Here is a 12,970-nt window from a genome sequence, read left to right as displayed (position 1 = left end):
CGCGAGGGACAGCCATCCACATGGTAGCTTCTGGAGGTGCTTCCTTCTCGTCGTAAACGACGTCACCGAGGTCTTCCTCACGTAGCCCAAGCTTGGCCATCATTTTCCCTACCTCTGACGCAGAGCTTGATCCGGCTATCTTTGTAGTCTTCAATCCGTCTAACACTTGCTTGAGATGAAAAACCTCAAGATCGGGTGTTGATAAGGGGAGGGAAGGGGGGCTAACTCCCTTCTCGCCTCTGAGAGCAGGTCAAGGCCGGGCGCTAGTGATCCAAAGATCACCCCGGAGTCGGCCTGAATCGCTACAGAGGCGGATCGGAGGAGGGAAGGATGAAGGGCTCGACGGCGGCGGATCGCCTCCGGGAGAAGAAAACCCTAGCGTGAGGGAAGTTTGGGAGCTCTGGTCTCCTCTCAGGGTCATGACAGCTCGTCGGGCTGAAAGCCCATGATCATAAAGCAGCCTTGTGTGGTCCGGTAGAAAGTGGGAGGGAGAATGGGCTGTTCTCATAATGTTCCAAATCCATCCCTCGTCTCCCTCAACGCATCGCCTCAGAGAGAGAGAGAGAGAGAGAGAGAGAGAGAGAAAACAGCAGCGGCGAGGAGGTGGGGGAGTCGGGGGACCGGAGGGAAGGAGGAGTCGGGGAAACGGCGGGAAGTCGACGAGGCCCAGGAGCTGTCCGCGCCCCACGCGCGGGATGCGCAGGCCGCCGCCTCGCTGGTGGCCATGGCGGGGTCGAGGATGCGGTCGGCCTCGACCTCGCCCTCGGCAGCAGGGTGATGGCTCGCTGGTGGCGAGAGGAAAAGCTCGTGCACGGCGTCGAGGTGATGCCCTTCCTTCTCCTCTCTCAATTCCATCTGGTCTCCTCTCTCGATCCCGTTTCTCTGCATCGCTTGGGGTTGGAGATGGCGAGCGGTGGCGGCGCGGAACGGGGGCACGGGCATAGGAAGAGGCCAGAGGAGCTTGGGGGTGGCGTTTGAAGGCGAGCTCGAGGCCGGAGAGGAGCGAGGCCGAGCTTGGCATGCGGCAGACGAGCTCGCCGGGCAGAGCTGGTTGCGGGCGGCGGAGAGAGCACGAATATGGCTGGGTTCTCCTTCGGGTGGGGAACCCCATCCCGTCCTCCGCCATCCTCTCCCGCGAATTTGGGCCGCCGGCGAAGAAATTTTCCAGAAAGAAGGTCTGACCCACCTGAACGCGATGTCTTATTCTGTGCCACGGTACGCCTGATCCTCCACGTCCTGAACCACGGAACATGAACTCTGATGAGTCCGGCGGCGATTGCCTAGCCCCCGAACAAAACTGTACGACGATTTTCCAGAGAACCGGGCCTCATCATTTGAAAAAAGAAGAGAACCGGACCGGGCCAATGAGGACCCTATCTTAAATCTCCACCGTTCCACCCTTATCAACCCCGCCTCCAACCCCTTTCGTTATCCCTCTTTCCCTCCCTCTCTTAGGCTCCTCTGCTCACTACTGCTACCCCCTCTGCTCCTGCACCTCCATCCCAGTAATGCTTAGCTTGTAGACAGTGCACCTACCTCATCCCAGCTGCCTCTCTCCTTACCTTAGCTGATTGCTTGGGAAATTGACCTTCCATTTTGCTTCCTCGGGCCATCGGTACATCCTTGTCGGTGTACTGTCAAGAGCAGCTGAGCGCCAGGCCATCAGTAAATTCTTGGACCTGCTATTTATTATTTGGTTTCATATGTCTTTGTGTGTGTGTGTGTGTGTGTGTGTGTGTGTGTGTGTGTGTGTGTGTGTGTGTGTGTGCGTGAATTCACAGCTGTGTGGCCTTTTCTTGGCAATTTTTTTTAGCGTGCGCTTAATCGATATCCCTGGTGGCTTCTGTGTTTTCATATGCTTATGCGCATAACATTGTTTGTGCCTCCCTCGATGTGCAGTGTGGGCATGGAACAACGAACACTGCTTCGCAGTTAAGCTCTCAAATTGTGCCCATTTGAAATTGGATATCCTTTCTATGGTCGTGTATATTTCCAATTCCCAAAACATCTTTCTCTTATTGTGAACTAGTTATGTGGAATCCAGAAATTTTAGCATTTCTGCCTGTGTCATGGTAAATTAGCCTCTTGACTTCTTGAGTCTGTTCCCATGTCCCTCGTTGCAGGCATGGTTTGAATTTCAGTCCCCTACTGCCTTGTTCGCCCTTCTGTAGTCATCTTCTTTCTGTCCATCATTTGCGCAGATTTTATGTCGAAGTGATTTTTCTTCTTCAAATGGATTAGATGTAACTTAGTCCATTGGTTCTGCTAATATACCTTATACTTTATCCCTTCGTAGCTGGCCGCTTGATGATTTTCTTTTTTTGGATTTTGGTCAGTTATACCATCTATATATCATTACACACAATTATCTCATTTGGAATCACAGGAGGTAAAAAAATGTTGACTTGAATTGACGTTATGGTGTTAACGCAACCATTGTTGCTTGCACTTCATTCTCACCATTGGTACATCTTTTTCTTGTCAATCCTGGATTGTGGGGTGTAACTATGTCTCTTTCACGTCTAAGTAGTGTGTATATACACATGTCAATGATAGCTCCCTTTTTTGTCCTAACTTCAGTTTTCTAGCCCTACCCCTGCAACCACCATCACTCTCTTCTATTCTGTTCCTTCTAATGCGTGCCACATGTTGGTTGTGAATCCAACTGATGTTTAATTTTCTTTTTGACCGTATGATCTAGGTGGGAATCTTCTGCTGATCTTGCTCGCCGTTTGGCGCGCACATGGCGCCCAAGAGCAAGCGTGGGAAGGCCAAGGGCGAGAAGAAGAAGAAAGATGAGAAAGGTATTGTTGCCATGACACCTTGATTGGCTTTTGCTTGCAATAGTCGGAGAAGATAGTTGCTCTCTTGAGCTGATCATTTGCGAATTTCTTCGATGAATTACCAGTGCTCCCTGTCGCCATTGACATCACCGTCAACCTACCGGATCAGTCCGATGTCATTCTCAAGGTTTAGCTTCTTGCTGCCACAGTTCTTTCTGCACTGTTTGTTTTGCTTGATGCGTGATTTCATCAACAAGTATTCCTTCCTTGCTTGGCGCAGGGGATTTCCACGGACAGGATCATTGATATGAGGAGGCTGCTCTGCGTCAACACTGCCACATGTGCAATCACAAACTACTCTCTCTCGCATGAGGTATTTATAGCGTTTCCTTTTTCTCTTCATACTATATTACCGCAGCGGGCATCATTTTAATTCAATCCTGTTATATGATTTCATTTGTCGGTAGACTCGTGATGGTCACTTGAAGGATGGCGTTGATGTTGTGACACTGAAGCCATATACTCTCACCCTGGTAGAAGGTACATCTTATATCTGCAAAATAAGGATTTATTTTCTCAAGGCATCTTTAATCGACCCAAATAAATTTCTAATCCCCCAAACCCTTTTTTACTTAGGTTCATCTAATCCATTCCCAAAACATGCATAACTCCCAGAAGGTTTTTAGCTGACACGAAAAACAACCCCCCCCTTCAAACATTTTGGCTTCCACCGCTGCCACACAATGCCCTCCCCAATACCCTACTAGCCATGCGCGAGAGTAAATTTTATTATTGTTAGGGTTGTTTGCCATAATATTTGCTGTGAGAGCCAGCAAACACTTGGATGTTTGTAACATAGTTGATGGCTAAGTAGTAAATATATGTTATACAACTTCAATTTTAATGCATTTTGTTATTTGAGTTCGATTAGAATGCAGCATTCAAAAATGCATGATATTTTGGTACTTAGTAGATTTTAAGAGCGGTTTTTTTGAAGTTGACTTTTGCGGTTGGATTAGAGATACCTTTAGATTGGTTAAACCCATTGTTTCTAGACGTGTGTTCTGTAAATTGTACCTTTGCACACCTATACACCTGACAGCACCTTCATTTGCATCATTTTGTCTTTGATTTCCATATATCGTATTATTACTATTAAATTCTCTTCTATAGTGTCCAGGGATAAACCATCTGTAACCCTACATCTTAAACTCCAAAATTCACAATGCAGGGGAGTATGACGAGGATAGCGCATTGGTGCACGTACGGCGGCTGCTGGACATTGTTGCGTGCACCGCCTCCTTTGGCTCTCCGCCGCCGACGCCTCCTCCTCCATCCCCCAAGGATGCCGATGCCACCAAGGAGCCCTCCAACTCCAGCTCCAAGCCTGCAGCAGCTGCCTCCTCAGGTGGGCGCCGCATGGGCTCACCGCCGCCCCTGCCCAAGGAGTCAGCTCCAAAGGATGCTAATGCAGCGGCGGCCAAGGAGGACGGGGTCTCAGCAGAGCTGGAGGCAGAGATGAGCGGTGCATGCCCCCGCCTCGGAGCGTTCTACGAGTTCTTCTCCCTCGCTAACCTCTCACCGCCCCTCCACTGTAAGTAAAACCTCTCTCACAGCCTTTCCAAAGCCCTGTAACTGATCTCTCTATTTCACGCTCTCGTTTCATGACTTCTGACTCGAACTGTAAACTTATGCCCAATGCTACGTGCCGGCAGGCCGATCCCAGCCCCCTCCCAAGCCATAGATTGCTTTTCACCATGGCCGTTGGATCTCGCCCAACACAGCGCATAGGAGGAGAACAGCGTTCGCATCCCTCGCTCACAGGCGCACATGGGGAAGAGATGGTGCGCACATCTCATGCTTACATGGGCGCACGGAGCCTACTCCCACTCGCCTCGCTCAAATATCCCACCCACGCCCACAAGAGCCTCGTCTTTGACGGCTCGCAGAGTCGCACTCCCTGTATGCAGCACAGCCAGCAGCAGCGTGGGCCGTCTCGCTCCCAGCAGCCCTGCTGTCCTCGCAGCAGCCCTTGCCGGCACTCGTAGCAGCGGGCGTCACTGGTCGCAGCATCGGATGTCTGGCTCGCAGCGGTTACCGTCGACGTCGCAGCATAGGCCGTCCGACTCGCAGCAGTGATGTTGCCGTCATAGCACCACATTCGCGTGCTCGTAGCAGCGGCTGTCGCCGCTCACAGCACCAGTTGTTGCCGATGCAGTAGTGCGGCCCTGGCTCGCAGCAGGGGCTGTCACCATAGCAACACCATGTCCGCGCGCTCGTAGCAGCGGCCACCGCTGTTCGCAGCAGTGGTTGCCGCCGTCGCAGTACCCGGTGGTCGGCATCGCACCTTGTGGTCACTGTCTAGCACCACGACAGAGAGAGGATGATGAGGTACCGGTCCTCACGGAAGAGGAATTAGTGTCTGCAAACTCAAGCAGAGATAAGGCTGAGGGACCACATGAGTGGTGCGTGGGGCCCACGGGTACATGGCGGGTGAGCACACGATGCGGCCGGCGCGAGATTAGAATGGGCCGCCAGATACTAATTGTTTTCCTAAACTTATTTGCAACAAAAGAACATTAAGGTGCCGTACTACTGCTAGCATTAGATTTGGAACCTCTGCCTTGATCTATTTGTACATATATTTTTGCTGTCTGCGTCACCATGGTTTGTCCTTGAGATGTTAGTTCATGTAATTTAACACTTTCCTCATTATTTTGAATGCTAAGCGTGAGATATTAGCTTGAAATTTGTTGAGCTGAACATTTCTCTAGCGAGGCAAATTCTTCCGTTTGCTGAGTTATTTTAACTCTTTCGATCAGTTATAAAGAGAGTGACTCAACCTCGACAGGAGGAGCAACCGTCTGATGACCATCTCTTCTTCCTTGAGGTAATCATGGGTAATAGTTATATCTTTGACAGCATTTTTGCGCTAAGATGCCTGCTAATTACATCACATGTGCCCTAATTGGAGAATTGTTGGCTGACTTTCAGGCAAAGCTTTGTAATGGGAAATTTTTCATTGTTGAAGCTCGGAGAAAGGGGTTCTTTAGTTTTGGGAAACAGCGTGTTTTGTGCCACAATCTTGTCGACCTATTGAGGCATCTGAGCAGAGCATTCAATAATGTTCGTTTATCTCACATTCTGGTTGTAAATTTTATATTAGGGTAATCTAAATTGTTACTCCCTCCGTTCCATAATGTAAGACGTTTTTGCAAACTATGTTAGCTTACAAAAACGTCTTATGTTATGGGAGGAGGGAGTATCTAATAATCTTGCATCCTGTATTGTATTTTACCTTGTTATTAGATATCCCACTTAAAGCTGTAGCCTCTTCTGGACAAATGAACTTATATACACTTTAGAGATGAAATGTAGTTAATAACAGCAGATTTTTGAATCTACTTTTAATGTATATATGTGTGTGAACATTTGTGGTGTAGTGTGTACGCTTTTGTGCAGTAGTAATTGAGACGATGAAATTGAGAGAAGATAAGTAATAATCAGGATAAAATTCCTAACTTACCTCAGCCGCAAGAAGGTTTGAATTGGTAAAGTCTATTTTGACAGCAGCACCGTGTCCTCCACTTTCAAGTTTCTACTGCCAAAAATAACAATCTGCCTACCAGATTTTTCACTTATTCGGATTGAAATTACGTACTAAAAATTGATAGTTGAGCATGCCAGTGCATTGTTGTAGGTTTGGAAAGTGGCATTTGCCAACAGTGGCAGTGTCAAATTCCCATTCTAGAAACTACTTGAGGTTCTTAATTACCCACAATTTTATAGCACTATTTAACTATTTCTGTAAGCCACTGCAGTCTCATTTTCCGTATCTCTAATTCTTTTCTATGACCTTGTTATATGAATTTAATCCTTTATGGTGCTTGCATATATATTAGGCATACGAGGATCTTATGAAGGCATTTTTGGAACGGAACAAGGTGTGTTGTTACCCTTTTTTGGGTGTTTCATTGTACATATCTTTTTCTAAATTTCAATGGAAACTTTTCAGAAGACTGTGACTTTGCATTTGGATTATTGTGTGCTTGGGCATAATGATTGATCTGAAAAGGAGTTGAATATATTTTAATGCACTTTAAATATCAAACAACAATTTGGGTTCTAGGAATATCTACCTTCTACAGTTATGCTGATGTTCATATTCAGTTTCTTCCATTTGGGGCTCCTCTAGTATGTTGCGCTTGATTATTACATATTTACTCGCAGGTTCATATGAACCATGTTTTTGTATTCCATCCGCCATCAGACAACAGTTTTCCTATCTAATGCTGCATCATGACCTAATTATAACTGCTTTTATGTTGCAGTTCGGAAATTTTCCTTATGGTTATCGTGCAAATACATGGCTTGTTCCTCCGATTGCTGCCCAGTCACCATCAACATTTCCTCCCCTTCCTGCTGAGGATGAAACTTGGGGAGGCAATGGAGGTGGTTGGGGAAGGGATGGCAAAAGTGACATGTTGCCATGGGCAGATGAGTTCCTGTATCTCACATCCATGCCTTGCAAAACTGCTGAGGAGAGGGAAATTCGTGACAGGAGAGCATTCCTACTGCACAGTCTATTCGTAGATGTTGCCATGTTTAGAACTATTGCAGCCATCCGGCATGTAATGGAGAGTACAGATGTGTCAACAGCAATCAAGATAGATGAGGTCTTGCATTCTGAGACGGTGGGAACTTTTAGCATCACTGTCACAAGAGATTCTTCAGATGCAAGCTGCAAGCTGGACACTAAGATAGATGGAAGCCGAGCCACAGGAATGGACTCTAAGCATCTTGGAGAGAGAAACCTTTTGAAAGGAATAACTGCCGATGAAAACACTGCTGCACATGTATAAGTTCAAAATTAAGGTGATCTTTCTCATATTCAGGTAAAAGAGAGGCTTTTCCTAATTTTGTCTCTAATTTGCAGGATGTTGACAGTTTGGGCATCGTGAATATTAGATACTGTGGGTATGTTGCTGTAGCAAAGGTTAACAATTACGAGAAAACTATTGTGGCTTCTTCTATTAAGCCTGCTGATATCACGGATCAACCTGAAGGGGGTGCCCATGCATTGAACATTAACAGGTTGGTAGCAATGCTTTGTCTTGTTTTTCTAGTTATCCACAAAGTTTATGCTGCTTATCCCATTCTTTCTTTATTATATATATTTATTGTTTTTAGTTTGAGGATGCTCCTAAATGAAGCCAATGCAACTGGAGAAAAAAAGTTACCAACACGAAGTCACAGGCAGGAAGAACTAACTGCAGCACAAACTTATGCTGAGAACTTGTTGAAGGAAAGTCTTCAAAATCTTGAGGAAGAGGAGACTGGTAAACAATCATTTATGAGATGGGAACTTGGTGCGTGTTGGGTTCAGCACTTGCAAGATCTGCAAAAATCTGACAAAGACAAAAAACAAGGTGATGGGAAGGAAAAGAAGAAAATGGTGGACAAAGCTGTGAAAGAGACAAAGATTGAAGGGCTTGGGAAGCCTCTCAAAGCTCTTAAGCACCCGAAGAATGCGGTTGATGCTTCTGGCAAGGGATCCTCATCAGGGAACAAAAGTTTGACTGATGCAACAAGCTCTGGGGAAAACCAGAAAGTTAATCCATCATCTGTTGAATCGCCTCAAGGAGACTGCATCGCCTCCGAGAGTGAAATCTTGCTGAAGGATGTATTACTTGATTCCGCCTTTACAAGGTTGAAAGATTCAGAAACAGGACTCCACCAGAAGGTAGAAATGCATTAATCTTCATAGCAAGTGATGATTTCGCATCTGCCCTTTGCTGTCTTGCATATCCAACTCATACCCTCCTCATTTCAGCATTTAGTTTTATAAATAAATGTCCTATTTAAAATAGAGTTTCCTTGTGATTATTAATCTTCGGCAATCATATATATAACTGTCAGTATTAAATTTCATGTGATACTGTGTTTGCCAATATTGTGGATACCAAGGTATGCTGTGGAGGGGTTCATGAAATGTGTTCTTACCTGACTCAGAACCTCAAAGTTGTGGAGCCTACCTCAGGTGCACTAGGGGTTGATAAATTGTAGTGCAGCTGGCTAGGGGTCTTGTGCTTTCCCATCCTACACCTGCTCGAGGCCTCGCTTAAGCAGGGTGCTAATGCTTGTTCTTCTAAATTAAAATTTCACCGGTGCTAGTGCCTGTGGACGAGTGTTTTTTACATCAGCGCGTGGTGCTTCAAACAACATCAAATATGCAAGGCTTTTCACCTTTCTTGATTTTGTCAAATCCACTTCTGAATTCTACAAAATAATAAAATCAATTGTATGAAACAGACTACGTATTGTTTTAGCACCCTTGCTTACCAAGTGGCCATTTGTAGCTACTAATCATGCATAAAGTTCATACACTAATCTCTTGTGCTCCACAGTCACCATCTGAGTTGATTGAGATGGCTCTGAAGTTCTATGATGAAGTTGCGCTTCCTAAGCTGGTACGCATCATTATATGGGACATGAATAAGTTCCCACATGCTTATCCTTTTTAGTCATGAGGCATAATAATTAACCAAGAAATTATTTAGGTTGCCGATTTTGGTTCATTGGAACTTTCACCTGTTGATGGTAGGACCTTGACAGATTTCATGCATACGAGGGGCCTACAGATGCGCTCCCTAGGACGAGTTGTAAGTTTGCAACAATTTTTCATTTGAACATGATGAAATGTCATTTCCTTTTTAGTGCTTGATATGTGCTAATCTAAGAATTCCCTATGTAGGTCAAACTTTCAGAGAAGCTCTCACACGTACAGTCCCTTTGTGTGCATGAAATGATAGTGAGAGCATTCAAGCACATTGTCCGATCTGTGATTGCAGCTACTTCAGACATGCGACAATTAGCATTAACAATAGCTGCAGTGCTGAACTTACTTCTTGGTGTTCCCGAATCTGAATTTTCTGGAAGTTCTCCTGCTGTGCATCCCCTAGTGTGGAGATGGCTTGTTGCTTTCTTGAAAAAGCGATACCAGTATGACCTCACAGAGCAACATTATGTTGATGTGAGGAAATACGCTATACTGAGAGGACTATGCCATAAGGTAAACATGTTTGAATCTTTTTAACATTTCTCACACTCGGTGCATTTTATTGAGCTTAAAGGTTGCTTTTAGGTGGGCATTGAATTGGCACCCCGAGATTTCGTCATGGATTCTGCTTTCCCGTTTTACAAACAGGACATTATTAGCCTTGTCCCCGTACATAAGGTAAAAGTATTTTCCTCAGTTCAATTGTTTTTATCATACTGTACAAAAATCACATTGTGCTGTCATGGCTTGATCATCACATATGGCTATCAGTGTTTTGAGAACTTGTTAGATAAATGAGTGGCACATAAACACAACTGACGTGTTTTTTTAAAAATGCAGCAAGTTGCATGCTCATCTGCAGATGGAAGGCAACTTCTAGAATCCTCCAAAACGGCTCTTGACAAGGGTAAACTTGAAGATGCTGTTAATTATGGAACCAAGGTACCTTGTAAAATCTTGTGCATTTCTTTTTTTACAATTCCTTATCTGTCATATCTTGGGAACTCATAAATTATTTTATCTATGAATGTAGGCTCTTGCCAAGCTCATAATGGTGTGTGGTCCCTATCATCGAATGACGGCTGGAGCTTATAGCCTTCTAGCTGTTGTTTTGTACCACACTGGTGATTTTAATCAGGTAAATGGTAATTCAGGTGCACAGCAGATAGTTTGTAATAATTGCTATGCATATTTTGAAGACAATTGAAGTGATAGCACTGTTTAGTTAAGTGAGGAATTGTTGAACGTCAGAGATAGAAAGACTTGTGCCATTGCACTTTCTTCATGTAGATATTTGTGTAAACTCAGAAATAATATATACTTTTAGCATTCTCTGCTAAGCAAGTTTTCAGTTACACTGAGTGAAGGATACTTAAAGGTGTTATAATTTTGGATTACACTAACTATAACACCGAAGGAACATATAGGGAAGAATACAGTACAAATTCTGATAAAAGTGTGATTTTCTTCCAGTTTTAGGAGTTACGTTAACATCAGCAGATCTTAAGTTTTTCTGCATATTAATAACTAGTGAAGTTGAAAATTGCAGGCTACAATATATCAGCAAAAGGCCCTAGATATCAATGAGAGGGAACTTGGGCTTGATCATCCTGATACGATGAAGAGTTACGGAGACCTTGCTGTTTTCTACTATCGTTTACAGCATACAGAACTGGCTCTGAAGTAAGTTCAGTTTATGAAATACTCTTGTTTTATTCATGCAGCAAATCTACAGTTTCACAAGGGCTGAGAAAATAGTCATTCCAGGTGTAAGTTGAAGAAAAGTTACATATATCCAAAAGAGTAGGAGACCTCCCTTAGGGTATTTTATCTAGCAAAGTGCTATGTCATGCTGATGAATTTTGCCATATTAAATAGTCTTGCTATTGCTGCCAAGAATATATTTACTATCTTCTCAGGTCATAGCTGTTTTTTTCGCAAACTTATTATGTCAAATGTGCATATTTGGTTCTCTCTCTCTATGCTTTATTGTTTGGATTAAAAAACTAATCTTGTCTTATGATAATAATGCTAAAAGTGAGTAGGAACTAGCTGCTTAGTCTTCTGAGTCTCCAATTTCTTTGTAGTGTGGTTTCGTGTCTGAGATGCTATCTCTCAGCTCTGACTCCATTATTGTTAATTACAACAGTTGAAATAATATAACTAGACCCTTGCATGAATGCCATCAACATATAACCATCAAACCTAATGCTAACGCTTATAAACTCATAAATGCTAAGTGAATCCTTAGGTAGTGATATGATTCCCTGATATTGTAGCTAAACCACAAGCATATGTATTATCTTTCTTATTCTTGGGTGAGGTTGCAGAGGGTAAAAATGGTATGGTATTTGCTTCTAGCCTCAAATCATTAAATTATTAATTGATGTCATGTAAAACTCTTATCGAGGATGGACCATAATTCCCTTAAGGTCATATGTCTTTAAAGACTGAAGATTCAATAACTGTTTATTTACCTGTGCATGAGCTTGTCTTGAAGGTTATTTCATAGATATCAAAGCTATTGCAATATGGGAAAAATCTAAGGTTTGAATAAACAATGTGCTATACCTGCTATCCTCTTGATACTCCTTGCAGTGTATGACCCTAATGATTTAGATTCATTGCTACAGTGTCTACAAAAAATTAACCTTTGGTGCAAATTAGGTACGTCAAGCGTGCATTATATCTTCTACATCTTACATGCGGACCATCTCATCCAAACACAGCTGCGACATATATTAATGTAGCCATGATGGAGGAAGGCTTGGGGAATGTGCATGTAGCTCTTAGGTACTTGCACAAAGCTTTAAAATGCAACCAGAGATTACTTGGGCCTGATCATATCCAGGTAATTGTCTTTCTCAACATAAAAAAAAAACTTATGGCAAATGGCATGCTTTTGTTATTTTAGGGTGAAATGTACACTTAGAATAATTATTAAATGTGAATGATGTTCATTTCGTGCCACTTTACAAATCATACTTGTTGACTTGACAACACATCAAAAAATCTTAAGTGGATGCCTTCAATGACTTAACAAGCTATTGTCAAAACAATCAGGAACGAGCTGTGTTAGGTCCAACAGACATATGTCGATGATAAGTCAAATTATGCAAGGCTAGGGGCTGTCAAGATTGCATCATTGGACCCCTCTGGGCCAGGGTATGGGCCACAGAGCCCAAGAGAGGCATCATCGACCAAGGAGGAAACTTACCATGCGACATATAAGGAATCCCTATAGGATACGTAGGAAAGGCTGAATGTTTTGATATCAATACCAGTCCGGACTCCTACCACCTACATGTCTGATGGCACTGACATGGCGACCGCCATGGCAGTGCTATATAAGGCCAAGATCCGGTTTCGCATAGCCTAGATCCTATACACCATGTAGAGATTTCGACGCTTCCCGTCGAGACCTGGCATATCTCGTCGAGTTACCACAATCTATGTTTTTAAAGCGTCCCTAAGGCGACGCCTAGGCGTCGAAGCGCTCCCCCTCTGCTTTGGAAAATCGACCGCTTTGGGCGCCTAGGCGTCCAAAGCGCCCGTCTAGGCGCCAAAGCGCCCCCCTCCCTAAGGCGGTAAGGCGTCGCCTTAAAAACATAGACCACAATTCACCGAG

General features: G+C 44.1%; 1 protein-coding gene across 3 annotated transcripts in view; it reads left to right on the top strand.

Annotated features, from left to right (window-relative positions):
* The first annotated feature begins 673 nt into the window (after nt 1-673).
* LOC119269078 (protein TSS-like) overlaps nt 674-12,970 on the top strand; it is a 19,812-nt gene continuing 7,515 nt past the window's right edge. Inside the window, exons 1-20 of one of the 3 annotated variants that reach the window (XM_037550827.1) lie at nt 674-822; nt 2,702-2,804; nt 2,909-2,970; nt 3,064-3,156; nt 3,251-3,323; nt 4,015-4,377; nt 5,606-5,673; nt 5,778-5,909; nt 6,686-6,727; nt 7,115-7,639; nt 7,720-7,877; nt 7,974-8,526; nt 9,191-9,253; nt 9,344-9,445; nt 9,538-9,855; nt 9,928-10,020; nt 10,183-10,284; nt 10,376-10,480; nt 10,892-11,025; nt 12,010-12,193. In XM_037550827.1, the coding sequence (XP_037406724.1) occupies nt 2,744-2,804; nt 2,909-2,970; nt 3,064-3,156; nt 3,251-3,323; nt 4,015-4,377; nt 5,606-5,673; nt 5,778-5,909; nt 6,686-6,727; nt 7,115-7,639; nt 7,720-7,877; nt 7,974-8,526; nt 9,191-9,253; nt 9,344-9,445; nt 9,538-9,855; nt 9,928-10,020; nt 10,183-10,284; nt 10,376-10,480; nt 10,892-11,025; nt 12,010-12,193 (3,231 nt within the window). In that variant the 5' untranslated portion in view covers nt 674-822; nt 2,702-2,743. Of the gene's footprint in view, nt 823-1,407; nt 1,666-1,912; nt 1,932-2,701; nt 2,805-2,908; nt 2,971-3,063; nt 3,157-3,250; nt 3,324-4,014; nt 4,378-5,605; nt 5,674-5,777; nt 5,910-6,685; nt 6,728-7,114; nt 7,640-7,719; nt 7,878-7,973; nt 8,527-9,190; nt 9,254-9,343; nt 9,446-9,537; nt 9,856-9,927; nt 10,021-10,182; nt 10,285-10,375; nt 10,481-10,891; nt 11,026-12,009; nt 12,194-12,970 lie in introns of those variants that run through there. The other 2 variants (XM_037550826.1, XM_037550828.1) reach the window with 2 other exon arrangements.

This window comes from Triticum dicoccoides, chromosome 3A (assembly GCF_002162155.2).
Source record: "Triticum dicoccoides isolate Atlit2015 ecotype Zavitan chromosome 3A, WEW_v2.0, whole genome shotgun sequence".
In the NCBI taxonomy this organism is placed as follows: domain Eukaryota; kingdom Viridiplantae; phylum Streptophyta; class Magnoliopsida; order Poales; family Poaceae; genus Triticum; species Triticum dicoccoides.
This window is presented reverse-complemented; position numbering and strand designations above follow the sequence as displayed.